Source organism: Vicia villosa, unplaced genomic scaffold (genome assembly GCF_029867415.1).
Source record: "Vicia villosa cultivar HV-30 ecotype Madison, WI unplaced genomic scaffold, Vvil1.0 ctg.002187F_1_1, whole genome shotgun sequence".
NCBI lineage: Eukaryota > Viridiplantae > Streptophyta > Magnoliopsida > Fabales > Fabaceae > Vicia > Vicia villosa.
The window spans coordinates 347524-362783 of record NW_026705862.1 but is presented as its reverse complement, the minus strand read 5'-3'; the positions used below and the strand labels follow the sequence as shown (position 1 = coordinate 362783).

Sequence of the window (15260 nt, the reverse complement as noted above, 5' to 3'; positions counted from 1 at the left end):
CATGTTTGTTAATTTTGTCTCTTGAATGAAAAAAATATCCGCTTTGCTCTTAATCACCAAAGAACTGATTCTTCTTCTCTTAAGAGCATTCCCACCCCCTCTAATATTTAGGGAACCTAAAATCATAATGACAGTTTGTTATGCTCCTTCGAACCATCTTTTCTCAAAGATGCCTCTTGTTCCATATCTTCAATTCTCTCGATAACCTTGTCATCTCCCCCCTTAGACACCACCCCCAACCCTTCCATCGCTTTCCAAATTTTCGTACCGGCTTCCTTATCTAAAAAAACTCCAATGCCTACCATTGTTCCTGCTAATATCGCTGTTACCACTGAGACTATCATAACAAACAGCCCCCCTGAAGCTGTCCCCTTCATCCTGAGAAAACCTGGCAGAAGATGAAATTGCACATCTCTTCATTTTTGCTAATGATACGTCCGAGGCTGCATCCTTACCTTTCAACCTAGTCAGATTCCTCATGGTTTTCCTATGCAGAGATCCCCCACAATCGGATAAAATCTTAAAGTTCACCTTCTTGCTACGACCACTCTTTCTGAAATTAATCCGTTTCACGGCATCGTCAAAAACTCCTACCTTTTCTGCCTTGTCTTTCAAACCAGCTTTCACCGAGCCCCCAGTATTATTAGGAACATGCGGAGAATCCATACCAGTAACAGCACCACCCAACAATTCTGACTTTCCATGATTCAACATAGCGCCAGAAATAGGACAACCTCCTGAAACACCAACAGCAGCTTCTGCTAATACAATCCCGTTACCACCATACCCATCCAGAACAGAAGAAGCGAAAACCGCGCCAGCTCCTTTATCAATATCTCCCTGTTTCAGCCCGACATCAGACAAAGAACACCCATGGTTACCACAGACGCCATCAAAGCAAGAACCAGAGCTGTCTTTCCCCAGCGGATCCGATGACGAAAAAATGCTCTCCGGCACGAAAGAATCCTTAGTCATCTTATTGACTCTCATAACCGTCGCGGAAGGACCAGGAACAACCGTGTCCGTCGCCTTCACCTCCCCTACAACCTCCAACTGAGCGCTCCCCGAACATCTGCCCTCCTCAATCCCCCCCGCCCCCTTACCCTCCAAACCACCGGAACAAGAGAACTCTTAAATATCGTCTTCCGATACACCAGCAAAGCGAGACAAAACATCACCTGATTAATTGGTTGTTTTTAATATTAACCCTTTACATTTGATGTTAACAATCTCTTTTTCTCATTTTTCTTAGTTTTCAGCCAAAATTGCATTCCTTCTACCTCATGCATAAATATGATTATCCCTCTCCAACCACTTTTTCACAAACAAAATTTTCTTAGGTCCCTATTCAAACTCATACTCCTATCATGCATCTTGTCTTCAATGTCTGTAATAGTATTAACTTCGTCAAAGTTAGGTTAGATATGAAAAATATTCAATACAATAATTGACCAGAACTTTTTAAGATCCATGCCAGAGCCTATAAAGTCATAGATCATATCATTCCTTCCTTTATGGATGATACGACTAGTCTATTTCTCAAAGAAAGTGATCCCAAACTTTGGTTGTGTATTGAAGAACTTGTCCTTTAATGGATTTACGGGCGTATATCTGATGATTTGCTCAACACAATCATTGAACATGATTCAATGACTGACTTGTTCAGAACTGACTATTTAAAAAAATGACAACAAGAATTCAAGGGAACTATATTTGGAACAAGAATTTTCACAAGTGCGTATGGAGAAATATCCTAATGTTTCATCACATTATTAACATCTAAATCCGCTCTCTAATCAATTATCAAAAGTTAGTACTCCTGTATCACATGAGTAATTGGTACTCCAACTTATTTCGAGATTTACTAAGGCTTATGGAACTGTCGAATCACAAATTCGACATGGAGATACACTTTTTCCTTTCTATAGATTTTGTTCAATGATCATATATGTGGAAACGACAAGGGCAAAAAGGTTGGATTAGATCCACGTCAATACTACCCTCGTCACACCAGTCTGGATCGAAAAAGGTTGAATTTGATTACTAGTGAAATTAATCACTCTGACGTCAAGCCACACATCTTATTCCGTCAAATAAAGCCTCGAGGGAAAACTATTTCAGACTGGGTTAAGCCTAATTTATTAAAGGAATAAGTTACCCAAATGGTTTTCCTTCCACTACGACCAATGAAATGGACATTCATTTACGGTGCGGCCATGTAGGCCCAAAGATCATATTAGGTTATGTGATAAGGATCACAAATTGATTAATCTACAATTGTCATCCAAGACAATTATCCAATTAAGATTCTTGTCTCATAAATCTTAGTCCCCTCATATAAATGCTAGCCTATCTTAAGTTCATATATTAGAGTTTGACCTAATTTATCCTTACAAAATCGGCTTGTAAGGTGAGGGGTGCAACTCTATATAAGCTATTTTCAAGCTCTACGTCTAACCAATGGGGAACTTATGATCTTCCTAACACACCTCTCACGCCCAACACTCTTTTGGGTGTGGTGCATGGATATTAATGGCGACCGGCCCTTAGTCTGATCGATAGGCTCTGATATCATATTAGAGTTCAGTCTAATTCATTCTTACAAAACATGCTTGTAAGGCGAAGGGTGCCACTCTATATAAATTATTTTCAAGCTCTATGTCTAACTAATGTAAAACTTAGGATCTTCCTAACACCATAGACACAACTTATAAATTTTAAACACCTCACACTTAACACATCTAACTTATTTGATTGTCAAAGTGTTTACAAATACATGATTCTCTTTGTGAAACATTCAACAACATCAACCATATACCGAAGTCGGTTGATTTAGGTGTGGCACAAATAAGTATAAAATAAAATGTATAACTAAATGAAAAATTATTTTAAATTTTAAACTATATGAAAATTAATTATGTTAGCACTTCAAGGTTCAATCGATTTTACCGGTTCAACCGTGGTTGAACCTTATATTTAATTTAATCTAAAAAGAATAAATAAATATATTATTAAACATCCTAATAAAGTTAATTTATAAAATAAAATTCTCAAATAAATATAGTACTAATAAACAAGTTTTCAAAAGAAGAATAATGCAATATAAGGCTTAATAACAAATAAAAAATTAGTTAAGGATCAATATTTATATATTGTCCTAATTCCTTCGCTCGAAGCCACAAGTTCTTTATCAGTATAATTTTTCTCATCTCTTCCAATACTAAACATCACTTATCTCATGTCCACAAACACTACATTATTTTTTCTCTTTCTATTTACATTTACATTGTCTTCGTATCTTCCAATTTTATTCTTTATTTTTCATCTATTCATTTTTAAATGTTTTTTATAATTAATTTTTTTAGATTTAAACGAAGAAAACAAGGGAAGTAAAATATATAAAAAAATTAACTTTGATTTTTTGAACCGTTTGATTCACCAAAATCGGTATCGGTTCTACGGTTATTTCAATTTTCTGCGATTGAAACAATTTTATCCCAATTTTATAGACCTAGCAGTTTATTGGTCCAAACCGAACTGATTTAGACAACAGTTTGAGATTGAACCAATTCAACCGGCCGGTTCAATCTGATTTCAAACCTTAATATCATTAACTTAAAAAAAAGTTAATCTAATGATCAAAATATATATTTGAGCTACTTTTAGTTTTCATGGACAAAGATACATGCAAATCTATTAGCAAATCCTCTCTAATCTTTAATCTATATTTGGATATTGTAAAATAAATAGAATGAATAACTATGTTGTTCTTTTATTTAAATATTTTATAATAAAATATAGTAATTCTATCATTTTGTTCAAATCAGATAATAAAAAATGAAAAATAATAAAATGAAATTAAATATATTTTTTCATATGTTCAATTCCAATATTTTTTTAATTAATTCAAACAATACAATATATAATATATTTTTTTCATTCCATCCCATTCTATAGATAGATATTTTAGCACCTTAAGGGCACTTATTAGCTATTTTCAAATAGATTATAGACTAAAATGATTGTTTATTAATACTATCATTTTTTTTTTTTGAAATTGACATGATGATTTTCATTCCGTTAAGTTAGGCGAGAGACGGCACTTCGTTTTCCCACTAATATCCAATATTAATTCCAATTTATTTTTCTTTCTTAGTGGTTGTGACTTGAGACATTAATGGCTGTAATCATTCACCACACTTAAATTAGAGACTTTGAATCTATTTAAGAATCAAATGCTACGTTAACCACCAATATAAAAACTACTAGTTCAATGCACGAAACACGTACGTATAATATACTATATTATACGTACGTGCAACCTTAATTTAATTCATACTGTATGTTCCATATTTTATTCCTTAAACTAGAAACTTAGAATTAAAGAGAAGGAAAATAATCTATGAGAAGGAACTTATGGCAATAAGCTTTCATGTGACCAATCGGTGGTTGATAGGTTGGTGGGGTTCATGAGTCTCAATGAAACAGTAAAAAATCATGACAATATTAATGTCTTAAGAATAAAGCAGAATCGTTATCCTCGATGGTTGGTTTGTTGGTTAGTTGATAGTACTAATTACCAACATTACACTGTACTGGGAGTCTTAGTATAAGTCATATGCTTTACCACTTTCTTTATTTGTTGAACCTTTAAATACTAGATCTTGTTTGCATCTGAACCGAATGGAAAGAAGATGATGGTAAAAAATAGAATAAAATAAAAACAATTAATCAAATTTTAAATAAATTAACTAATTAAATTAAATTTTATTAATTTCTGCAGCTGCGCACGTATAAAATATCTGATTTCTACTTTAAAAAATATTATTTGAGAAATAGATAGGAGTATAGTAGTATAAAGTTAAGTTAAGAGACAAATAAGTTGGAATGAATTAGGTTTTTGTCAGATATAAGTTTGACTTGGTAAAAAAATTAAGAGATGGATTTATTGATTTATTTTTAAGTTTAAATATGAAAATTTTGAAATTATATTTGACATGTCTATTCAAAAGTTCATAAACATTTTATAGAAAGTGCTTACATAAAATATTTTATTTTATTTTAATTAATATTAATACATTTAAATCTTAAAAAATAAGGTAGATTAATAAGCTTAAGTTACTAAAAAAACATAATAAACTTATAATTAAAATATAAATTAATATAATATTAAGAATAATATATATATATATATATATATATATATATATATATATGTATATATATATATATATATATATATATATATATATATATATATATATATATATATATATGTATATATATATATATGTATGTATATATATATATATATATATATATATATATATATATATATATATATATATATATATATATATATATATATATATATGTATATATATATGTATGTATATATGTATATATATATGTATGTATATATATATGTGTATATATATATATATATATATATATATATATATATATATATATATATATATATATATATATATATATATATATATATATATATATATATATATATATGTATGTATGTATGTATGTATGTATGTATGTCGTCCTAGTAAGTTTAAAATGATTTATTTTATAGTTTGAGAGTTAATATTTTTATTTAAATAGATTTATAAAATAAGTTTTAGTCATATTTTTTTTTTAAAAAAATTAATCTATGTATATCATTTTTCATTAGTATAAAATATTCTCACCTCATATAAATATTATGTTTGAATTAATAAAATAGAACAGAATAAATATATCAAAATAGAATGAAGCGGAGCATAATAAAATATATATAGATTCTACTTTATTTTATTTATTTTATTTTTTCAAATCATTTTATTACATATATTTCAAATGAGATGGAATAAAAAGTAAAAGTTTTGATGATATGAATTTATTATGGAAAATGTTAACCAGTGTTTTTGGGGCACTCTTTAAGTGATTAAACTAATAAGTTTTAAAAAAATTGTGTGTATTCAACGTATTGAAAATTGAAATATTGACTTTTATAAAAAAAAAAAAAATTATTTAGTATGCTTAAACTCAGGGCATTGGTTAGTAGGGGGTGGCAAAATGGGCCATGGCTCGCGCACCCGCCCTAAAATGGCGGGGTAGGTTTAGATTTTGAGCCCGCCGCCCGCCAATGTTCGCCTAGTCAAAAGCTGTCGCCCGCCAAAGCCTATTCGTTTAGTCTATTCCGCCTTAAATCCACATTTTTTTTGTTATTTTTAATAATTATAATTTTTTATTTATATTTATTTGTAAATATATGCAATATTTTTTTAAGTTAAATTTGTTAAAGAGATGAGTTTATAAAAAATTGTTTTAAAATATAGGTGTAAAATTTAATTGAAATGTAAAAATGTCTATTAATCTATTAAAAATATAAAAATAAATTAATAAAAAAATAGGTGAATAAGTCCACCCTCTGCCAACCCGCCACTTTAGCAGGGCGGGCACGATTTTTTAAGGCCATTTCGACTTGACAGACATAAGACTGGGCAGAGAACCTATTTTGTCATCCCTACTCGTTAGCAAGACCCTTTCATTATTTACATCATATTTTAATTAATTAATTACTTTTTATTATTATTAGTAATCCACAAACTTACAAACAAGGTAATCAAAACAAAACAAAAAAATGGAAAATTTGAAGTTCACGCTCCACGAAAAGAAGTAACGGTTCGTTTGAAAAGAAAAAAAAAACGAAAAGGTTTGAAAAGAGAGAGGTTTGGAGCTAGGTTCGGGATCGAGGTCTTGACTCAAAAAAGGAAAACCAACGGTGACTTGGTGTGAGTATAAACCTATATTTTTGATACCGAGAGATTGTGTTGTTGTACGAGTGAGTGTAGAGAGAAAGAAAAAGAAAAAAACAAAAGGTGAGAGAGTGATCGAGAATTTTAGTAACAACTAACAAGGAAAGAAATCTCAACAACAACACCACTCAATGCAATACTCCCTCCATCCTCAACCATAATACTTCACACACTCACGCTTTTTCATTCTCTCTCTTTCTTTCTTTCTTTCACCTCGGATTCTTCTCTCTCTCTCTCTCTCTGCAATTCCACTTTTCCAAATTCTCATCACATGGATTCTGATACTCTGCATTGCTGATCAACTTTTTCATTACTCTACTTGTGAATTGAGGGATTCTGCTGTGAACTAGTTTGTTCCAATTATGGAATCGGAAGCATCTGTTTCATTTTCAGCTGCATCTCTTGTAGAAGACGTACTTCAACAACACGGTCATCGCCTCAAGGATCTTGATTTAGAATATAGAAAAGCAGAAGAAGCTGGTATGTTGCTGTTTTTGTATCTGTTTATTTTGGTTGATTTTACTGACTTTCAACTAAAATTTGTATGATCGAAGAAAGTTATGTGGATTTTGTAGTGTAATTTAATTATATGGAAATGGAAAATGTTGATTTGATATGCAGCATGTAGAAGATATGAAGCGGCAGGGTGGTTGAGAAAAATGATCGGGGTTGTTGCGGCTAAGGATTTACCGGCCGAGCCTTCTGAAGAAGAGTTTAGGCTTGTTTTGAGGAGTGGAATTATCTTGTGTAATGCTATTAATAAGGTTCAATCTGGAGCTGTTCCTAAGGTGAATCTAGATTTAATTTACTTGTATTTATGCTATTGTTTGTTTACATTTTACATTTAGTTGGATCAAGCTGTTAATAAACTGAGGTTAAGATTGAATTGATTGAGAGCATTTAGAATTATCCTATGCAAATCTAGATAAACAATTTTTTTATTTTCTGTTTTCAGGTTGTGGAGAGTCCCGTTGATTCTGCACTGATCCCGAACGGGGCACCATTATCGGCTTATCAATATTTTGAAAATGTGAGGAATTTTATGGTGGCTGTACAAGAAATTGGACTTCCTACCTTCGAGCCATCTGATCTGGAACAAGTATGTAATTGTGAACTTGGTCATTAATAGGAATATACTCTTAGCTTATCATATTTGCAAATTCAGTAATGGATTATTCTGATGAATTTTTTAGGGAGGAAAATCATCCAGGATTGTGAATTGCGTTTTGGCTCTTAAGTTGTACTGTGAATGGAAACAGAATGGTGCAAATGGTGCGTGGAAATTTGGTGGAAATCCCAAACCTACTATTTCTGCTAAATCTTTTGTGAGAAAAAATTCGGATCCATTTACTAATTCCTTGTCAAGGACCTCTTCAATCAATGAAAAAACTCTGGCTACTCTTAATTCTGATATTGAGTCTAGTAAAATGGTAGGTAAGCTTCTTTTTTTTTTATATTATACCTACTCTTGATTAGATAATTGAACGAGAAGAATAAGTAATGGATTTTTCACATTTCTATTTTTGCAGTCTGGTTCCCTTTCTTTGAGTAAGCTTGTTCGTTCTATTCTATCGGATAAAAGGCCAGAAGAAATTCCAATGGTAAGGGGATATGTGGTTCTAATCTATGTGTTTCACAATAACAACGGAATTTCATCACAACTTTATGAATAAAGTTAAACCTTATCAAGTCTATACCTGTTACATTACTTGTTTCAAAACGCTCATTTACAAATCATCAATTTCATCGTGACTTTATCAATGTTGAATTTGCTTCTGCATTTAACTTCTCCATGAACACCTATCAATCTGGGCCTAAATCTTATAGTCTCTTTAACTGGCTTCTTTTTAACTAATACTTCTCTTCTTCTGCATGAAACAGTTGGTTGAATCTGTTTTGAATAAGGTAGTTGAGGAGTTTGAACACCGTATTGCAAGCCAAGGTGAACAGGTATGACACTTTTTCCTTCTAATAGCGTCATTAGTTTTTAGGGACCAGGCAGTCATATTAAGCACTATTTGTTTACCCTGCTTAAATTTATTTTCATGACAAGTTGTTCTTGTTTACTTCCTTGTCATGTAACTTACAGACAAAAAATACTTTAAGAGATCATGTTTCTCAAACAAACGGATCTGCCTCAAAGTTTGTCTTGGCAGATAAAAAGGTAACGTGAATCTTCTTGATTAGCATATTACAGAACCTCAATGGAGATTGGAAATGCTTCATTTATTTAAGTCAATGATTTTATGATTGCTTAGGTGGAGAACAAGATTCATATGGTAGCTAAGAAAGAGGATTACATTCATAAAAATCATGTGGCTGCTGAGGAATTGCAAAGCCAACACCTTAAACAGAAAATGCTTTTTGACCAACAGCAAAGAGACATTCAAGTAATCTGAGTCAGTGAATGACATTTTATTTTTTTACAATTTTTTTGCTCTGCGTTAAATATTTCTGTTTCCCATATTTTTTAGGAGCTAAAGCTTACTCTTCACACCACAAAAGCTGGTATGCAGTTCATGCAAATGAAGTTTCGTGACGAATTTTCCAATCTTGGTAAGGATCTACGATCAAATTGCACTACATTTTTTGCTTCTTTTCTCCTCCTTCTCTTGATGTATAGGTGAGTGAATGAGAAGCTGAATCTTACATAACTTTTCTTTTAATTTTCTTTGTAGGAATGCATATTCATGACTTAGCTCAGGCTGCCTCTGGATATCATAGAGTTCTGGAAGAAAATCGCAAACTATACAATGAAGTCCAAGATCTAAAGGGTAATAAGATTATGCCTTTAGGTCCAACTCCCCCTCATTTACTTGTTTTCTTGTATCCAATAATTGAATTATGAGTGATTTTGTTTGTTAGGAAGTATTAGGGTATATTGTCGAATAAGACCCTTCTTTCCTGGACAACCAAACCAATTGAGCGCAGTAGAAAATATAGAAGATGGAACAATCACAGTTGGTATTCCTTCGAGGAATGGGAAGGGACAAAGATCCTTCAACTTTAACAAAGTCTTTGGACCATCTGCGACCCAAGGTTAGTGTGGTGCTTCTAGTTATACATTCAGTTTTCTCTTAGATTTGTATTTTTTAATACGATTGAAATTTAAACTCGTGTTGCAGCGGAGGTATTCCTGGATATGCAACCACTTATCAGATCTGTTCTTGATGGTTATAATGTCTGCATTTTTGCATATGGCCAAACAGGATCAGGAAAAACTTACACAATGGTAAGGTCCATTAAAAGTTTTCCTTGACAAAATTTTTGAATATTTTATAATAATCTTTTTCTAATTTATGTTTTTTTACATGTAGACCGGACCAAAAGAGATCACTGAGAAGAGCCAAGGTGTAAATTACAGGGCTCTAAGCGATTTGTTTTTTATAGCCGAGCAAAGAAAGGACACTTTCCAGTATGATGTTTGTGTTCAAATGATTGAAATTTATAATGAGCAAGTCCGGGATCTGTTGGTCACTGATGGAACAAACAAAAAATATCCTTTTATCTCTTCTTTTATTCTCTTTTGAAAAAATATTATAAATACTTTCGGGTCTTGTATAACTTAAAAAGTTACGATAACATAAGTAACACTCTAGAAATTTTCAATAACTCTTGGTTAAGTTCTTCTTACAATAAAAACAACCTTTAGTCATGATGTTGCACTTAACCATTAATACATTAGAAATTCATAGCAGCTCTCAGAAAGGGCTCAGTGTGCCAGATGCAAGCCTTGTCCCAGTGTCATCAACTATTGATGTTATTGAACTAATGAACCTTGGGCATAGGAACCGTGCAGTTGGAGCAACAGCCCTTAACGACCGCAGTAGTCGATCTCATAGGTATACTATTCACTTTTTGGTATCCTCTCCTCTCTTGTTTTGAATGGTATTTCATAGAGAGGTGTTAACTATTATCTGAAAACTTTCACTTTTGCAGTTGCTTGACTGTTCATGTTCAAGGAAGAGATTTGACAACTGGAGCAACCCTCCGCGGATGCATGCATTTGGTTGACTTAGCAGGAAGTGAGAGGGTAGATAAATCAGAGGCAACCGGAGATAGACTAAAAGAGGCACAACATATTAACAAATCTTTATCAGCTTTGGGCGATGTCATAGCTTCCCTTGCTCGTAAAAACTCACACATACCTTATAGGAATAGTAAACTCACACAATTGCTTCAAGATTCACTTGGTAAGTTTTATGAAGTTAGTTTGCTACTTATGTTCTTTTTGGTTCCGGTGTTATGTGATACATTTTTTTTTAAAATTCTCATAATGTTGGTGGGTCTATTTTAGGAGGACAGGCCAAGACCCTGATGTTTGTTCACATCAGTCCAGAAAGTGATGCAATTGGAGAAACAATTAGTACTTTAAAATTTGCAGAAAGAGTTGCGACAGTTGAACTTGGTGCTGCTCAAGTAAACAAAGATGGTGCAAATGTTAAAGAGCTCAAAGAACAGGTTGATATTCAAATCTAACATCTCTGACTCTTCACCATAATTTTTTAACTTCATTTACATCTTAGTCTAACTATTTAATCGTTTTAGATTGCCAGCCTTAAAGCAGCACTGGCAAGAAAAGAAGGGGAATCAGAACATTCTTTTTCTGGAAGCTCTGAAAAATATAGGACAAAGGCTGAGCTATCCCCTTATCATTTAAACCAGCGGGTTGTTGACTCCGGCAACCGGCTTGGATACAGACGACCAATGGTTGAAGTTGGCAACATAGAGGTATGCATGTTTAATTTCTCCATCTGTGCAAAAAAATTTGATGAATACAGCAATACAATAATCCTCCTATATTTAGTTTAGAGAACAAACACATGGTTACGGTTGATTTAATGAGATCCTCGAGATACAATTTTTAGATGCTCAACTTCCTAACATATCTAGGAACAAACACTTTAAATATTCAAAATTGAAAACTTGTCGGCAAAGCTATGCAGAGACTTTTCTAAAAAAGTTCCATGGAAGAGATTTTTCTTGATATTAGATTTTGTGAGAATATGACTTCATAAAGAAAAATTAGTTTGGTTATTACTATTCCATGTTGAACTTGGATATGTTTTAAACTATTCTTCTTGCAGCTTCAGAGTAAAACCATACTGAGACAGAAAACTAAAAGCGTTGATTTTGATGAGATATCAGTAAATTCACCACCCTGGCCCCCAGTAAATAGTATTGGACCAAACGACGGTGAGGATGAGAAAGAAACAGGTTCCGGAGAATGGGTTGATAAGGTAATGGTAAACAAGCTAGAAGCAAACAAAACTGAGAACCTCTTGGGTTGTTGGCAAGAAAGCAATGGAAACTTATCCGAGGCCTTTTATCAAACGTATCTCCAAGATTCTTCCAAAATGTATTCAGAACAGTCCTATAATATGTTCATGGGAGGTAACCAGTTTAATAGCAGTATGGCTTCAGATGATAACATGGATGAGATTGATGCCGCAACCAGTGATTCCTCGGAACCTGACTTGCTTTGGCAATTTAATCATTCTAAACTTACCGGTTTGACCAATGGAATTGGATCAAAAACTATTATGAAATCTGTCTCAAAACCAACAAAAAGCCCACAATTAAGGTAATGTAAAAGTATTTCAGATTTTCTTTTTCTTTCTTTAACTAGTTGTTGGATATTAATAACCTTTTTTGTTAATTTTTCAGCAAGAGTTCTGTTCATTCTTCTATTGGTCCTTCCCCTTCATTGAAACAATCCAAAGTTGTCTCACATAAGACAGGAAGGAGTCCAGCTCCTGTTGACATGAAACGTAAAATTGGGGGTAGAAAGTAAAACATGTTATTGAAAATGTAAAGAGTGGTTTTTATTTCATATTATAACTTTTGCTATAATTTTTTCTTCTTTGGTTTGTAATTACACAGATAATGGAGCAACATTCCCTGTTGCGTTGCTTGTATTATGATTTTAAATTTTATTTTTATACTGTAGCATTTAAAGGATGTAAAGAAACACTTGATAACTTCTTACTCATTACATTGATTTTTCAACTTATATCAAGACAGATTTCTTATCTCCTTTTTTCTATGCTCAATTTTCTTATCTCTTGTGTGCCTCTTTTTCTCTTCCAATGTTTTTTAAGATATGGGCCTATAGTTAGTGTTCAAAGTGACATCTTCACCACATGAATTTACATTTAATATATGCTTCTTTTTTCTTTCTTTCTTTCTTTCTGGTTTTCATGCACAAGAGCCACACTTTGAGATGAAAAAATTTAAATAACAATGTTTATAAAAAAAATTACATAAAAAACAAGGTTTTCATAAAATTTACCAAAATGTCTAGGTTTTGCAGGACCCCCTAGAGTATGCGCCAAACCATTTGGCGCATTAGTATAAAATTTTTCGAGTTAGCCAATCCATTTGGCGTAAATGTTGAAAAGTAAAAAAAAAAAAAAAATTTCACATTTGCGCCAAACCATATGGCGCATACTCCTAATTTTTATACTAATGCGCCAATTCATTTGGCGCATACTCCAGGGGGTCTTCAAAACCTAAACACTTTGGTAAATTTTTTGAAAAACTTGTTTTTTTGGTAATTTTTTTTTTAAACCTTGTTATTTAAAATTTTTTTTCACACTTTGATGAAATATAAGAAACTATAATAAAATAACAAGCACTATTAATATGTGGAATTTAAAATTGATGAAAACAAAGTGAATGCAAAATATATTACAAAAGTAAACGTACTTGATAAAATATCTTAAATTTCATTTTTGAATAAGTTTTTTTCATACATATTTAGAATATTATAAAATATTTCTTTATCAAATTATAGAATTTTTTTAAATAAGAAGAATTAAATATAAACTTTTTAAATTTCGAAAAATAATGATAAAAGTAAAGAAAATATCGACTTAGAAACTAAATTTTGAGTTTCTTTTTTTTGATGAACTTTTTACAACGTTCTAAACATGTCTGTAAAATAATCATTTAAAACTACACATCGGTTTAATAGTAGGGACTAAAACTACGTACATAATAATTTTGTGGGGACCAAAACATGTCATTTTTTTTAATAGGGATCAAAAATAAAGTTTATTAATTTTATAGAGACCATAGACATATTTAACCATAAATATTATAAGGTGTATTCAGAAACTTGAATTCAGCATTATGAAAGGAAATTTTCTCATTGATTGGACGAGAGCTAATGATCAAGATATTTAGAATTATCTAGAGTTATACCATAAGCTATTGAGCTACCTAGATTGTTGCTTGACTAGCAAGAAATAAACTTTAACTAACTCTCTAACTGAATTGAAACTATAATGCACCTACTTATGACTATCAATTTACATTCTCTTCATGCTTTATTATCCCCTCACAAGTTGAAGGTTGGTACTAGTATATGTCAACCATTTGCACTGGAATAAGAGAGTTTGAAATGGTTAAGGGTGCAAAAGCTTTGTGAAAAAAATTAACCAATTAATCTTTGGATTTCACTGGTAGCAATTTTATGACTCCTACTATTTGTTTTTCTATAATAAGGTGTTTGCTTCAAATCGGGGGAATAAAATTTAGAGCAACGAACCCAACAATTTTGAAGATATCTTTAGAAAAGGTTTTAACATGTGTTTTTGCATTTGACTTGAAGATCATTCATGAGATAGAGCAACCATTGTAGTTCACATGTTGCGACAGCTAGTGCTCGATATTCTACTTCAATGATGATCTTGAGACTGTTAATTGCTTCTTAGTACTCCATGAAATCAATGACTTGCTAAGAAAAAAATATTGTCCAGAAATGGATCTTCGAGTATCCAATCCAAGCACCCGTCATAATCTACATCAGAATGTCCATTCAACTAGATAGTATATTCTCTATGGAACATTATGTCACGACCAGGACATGTCTTGAGGTATTTGAGTACTCTACAAGCTACACTGATGTGTGTGGTAGTTGGAGCAAAAATTGGCTTAGTTGTTGTGTGCAAAATGTAATAGTAGGTCTGGTTGCATTTAGATATAGCAATCGACCTACAAGTCTTCTATATGCATGTATATCTGAATAAGGGTTAGTGGAATCTTGATGCAGCTTGATAGCAGGATCAGATGGAGTTGAGATTGGTTTGGACTCTGCAAAACCCAAATCTTCTAGTAAATCTAGGCAATACTTCCTTTGACATAAAGATATCCCTTCTTTTGAATGTGCTTCTTCAATGCTTAGAAAACACTTCAGCTTGCCCAAATCTTTGATCTTAAAGGAATTGGGTAAGGCTTATTTGTTGGATATGAATTTTTTTCAAGTAATTTCTAGTTATTATTACATCATTATAATAAACTAGGAGAATAATGAATGAAGAGGGGGCAGTTTTGACAAATAAAGAATGATCTCCTTCAGCTTGCTTATATTGATCTAATGTACAAAATGCAGTGATTTTCTCATGCCATCTTATGCTAGCTTGATTAAGTCCATCGAAGGAT

At 32.1% G+C, this 15260-nt stretch overlaps 1 protein-coding gene across 1 annotated transcript; it reads left to right on the top strand.

Annotated features, from left to right (window-relative positions):
* Positions 1-6763: 6763 nt before the first annotated feature.
* Positions 6764-12843, top strand: LOC131638132 (kinesin-like protein KIN-14I). Its single transcript, XM_058908681.1, has 19 exons — positions 6764-7295; positions 7437-7603; positions 7771-7914; positions 8009-8245; positions 8345-8416; positions 8697-8765; positions 8905-8979; positions 9074-9205; positions 9290-9371; positions 9494-9589; positions 9681-9854; positions 9941-10047; positions 10133-10313; positions 10498-10657; positions 10755-11008; positions 11113-11276; positions 11364-11546; positions 11903-12399; positions 12483-12843. Exons 1-19 carry the CDS (start codon positions 7178-7180, stop codon positions 12607-12609), a joined length of 3039 nt encoding a protein of 1012 aa, XP_058764664.1. The 5' UTR covers positions 6764-7177; the 3' UTR covers positions 12610-12843.
* The last annotated feature ends 2417 nt before the right edge of the window (positions 12844-15260 follow it).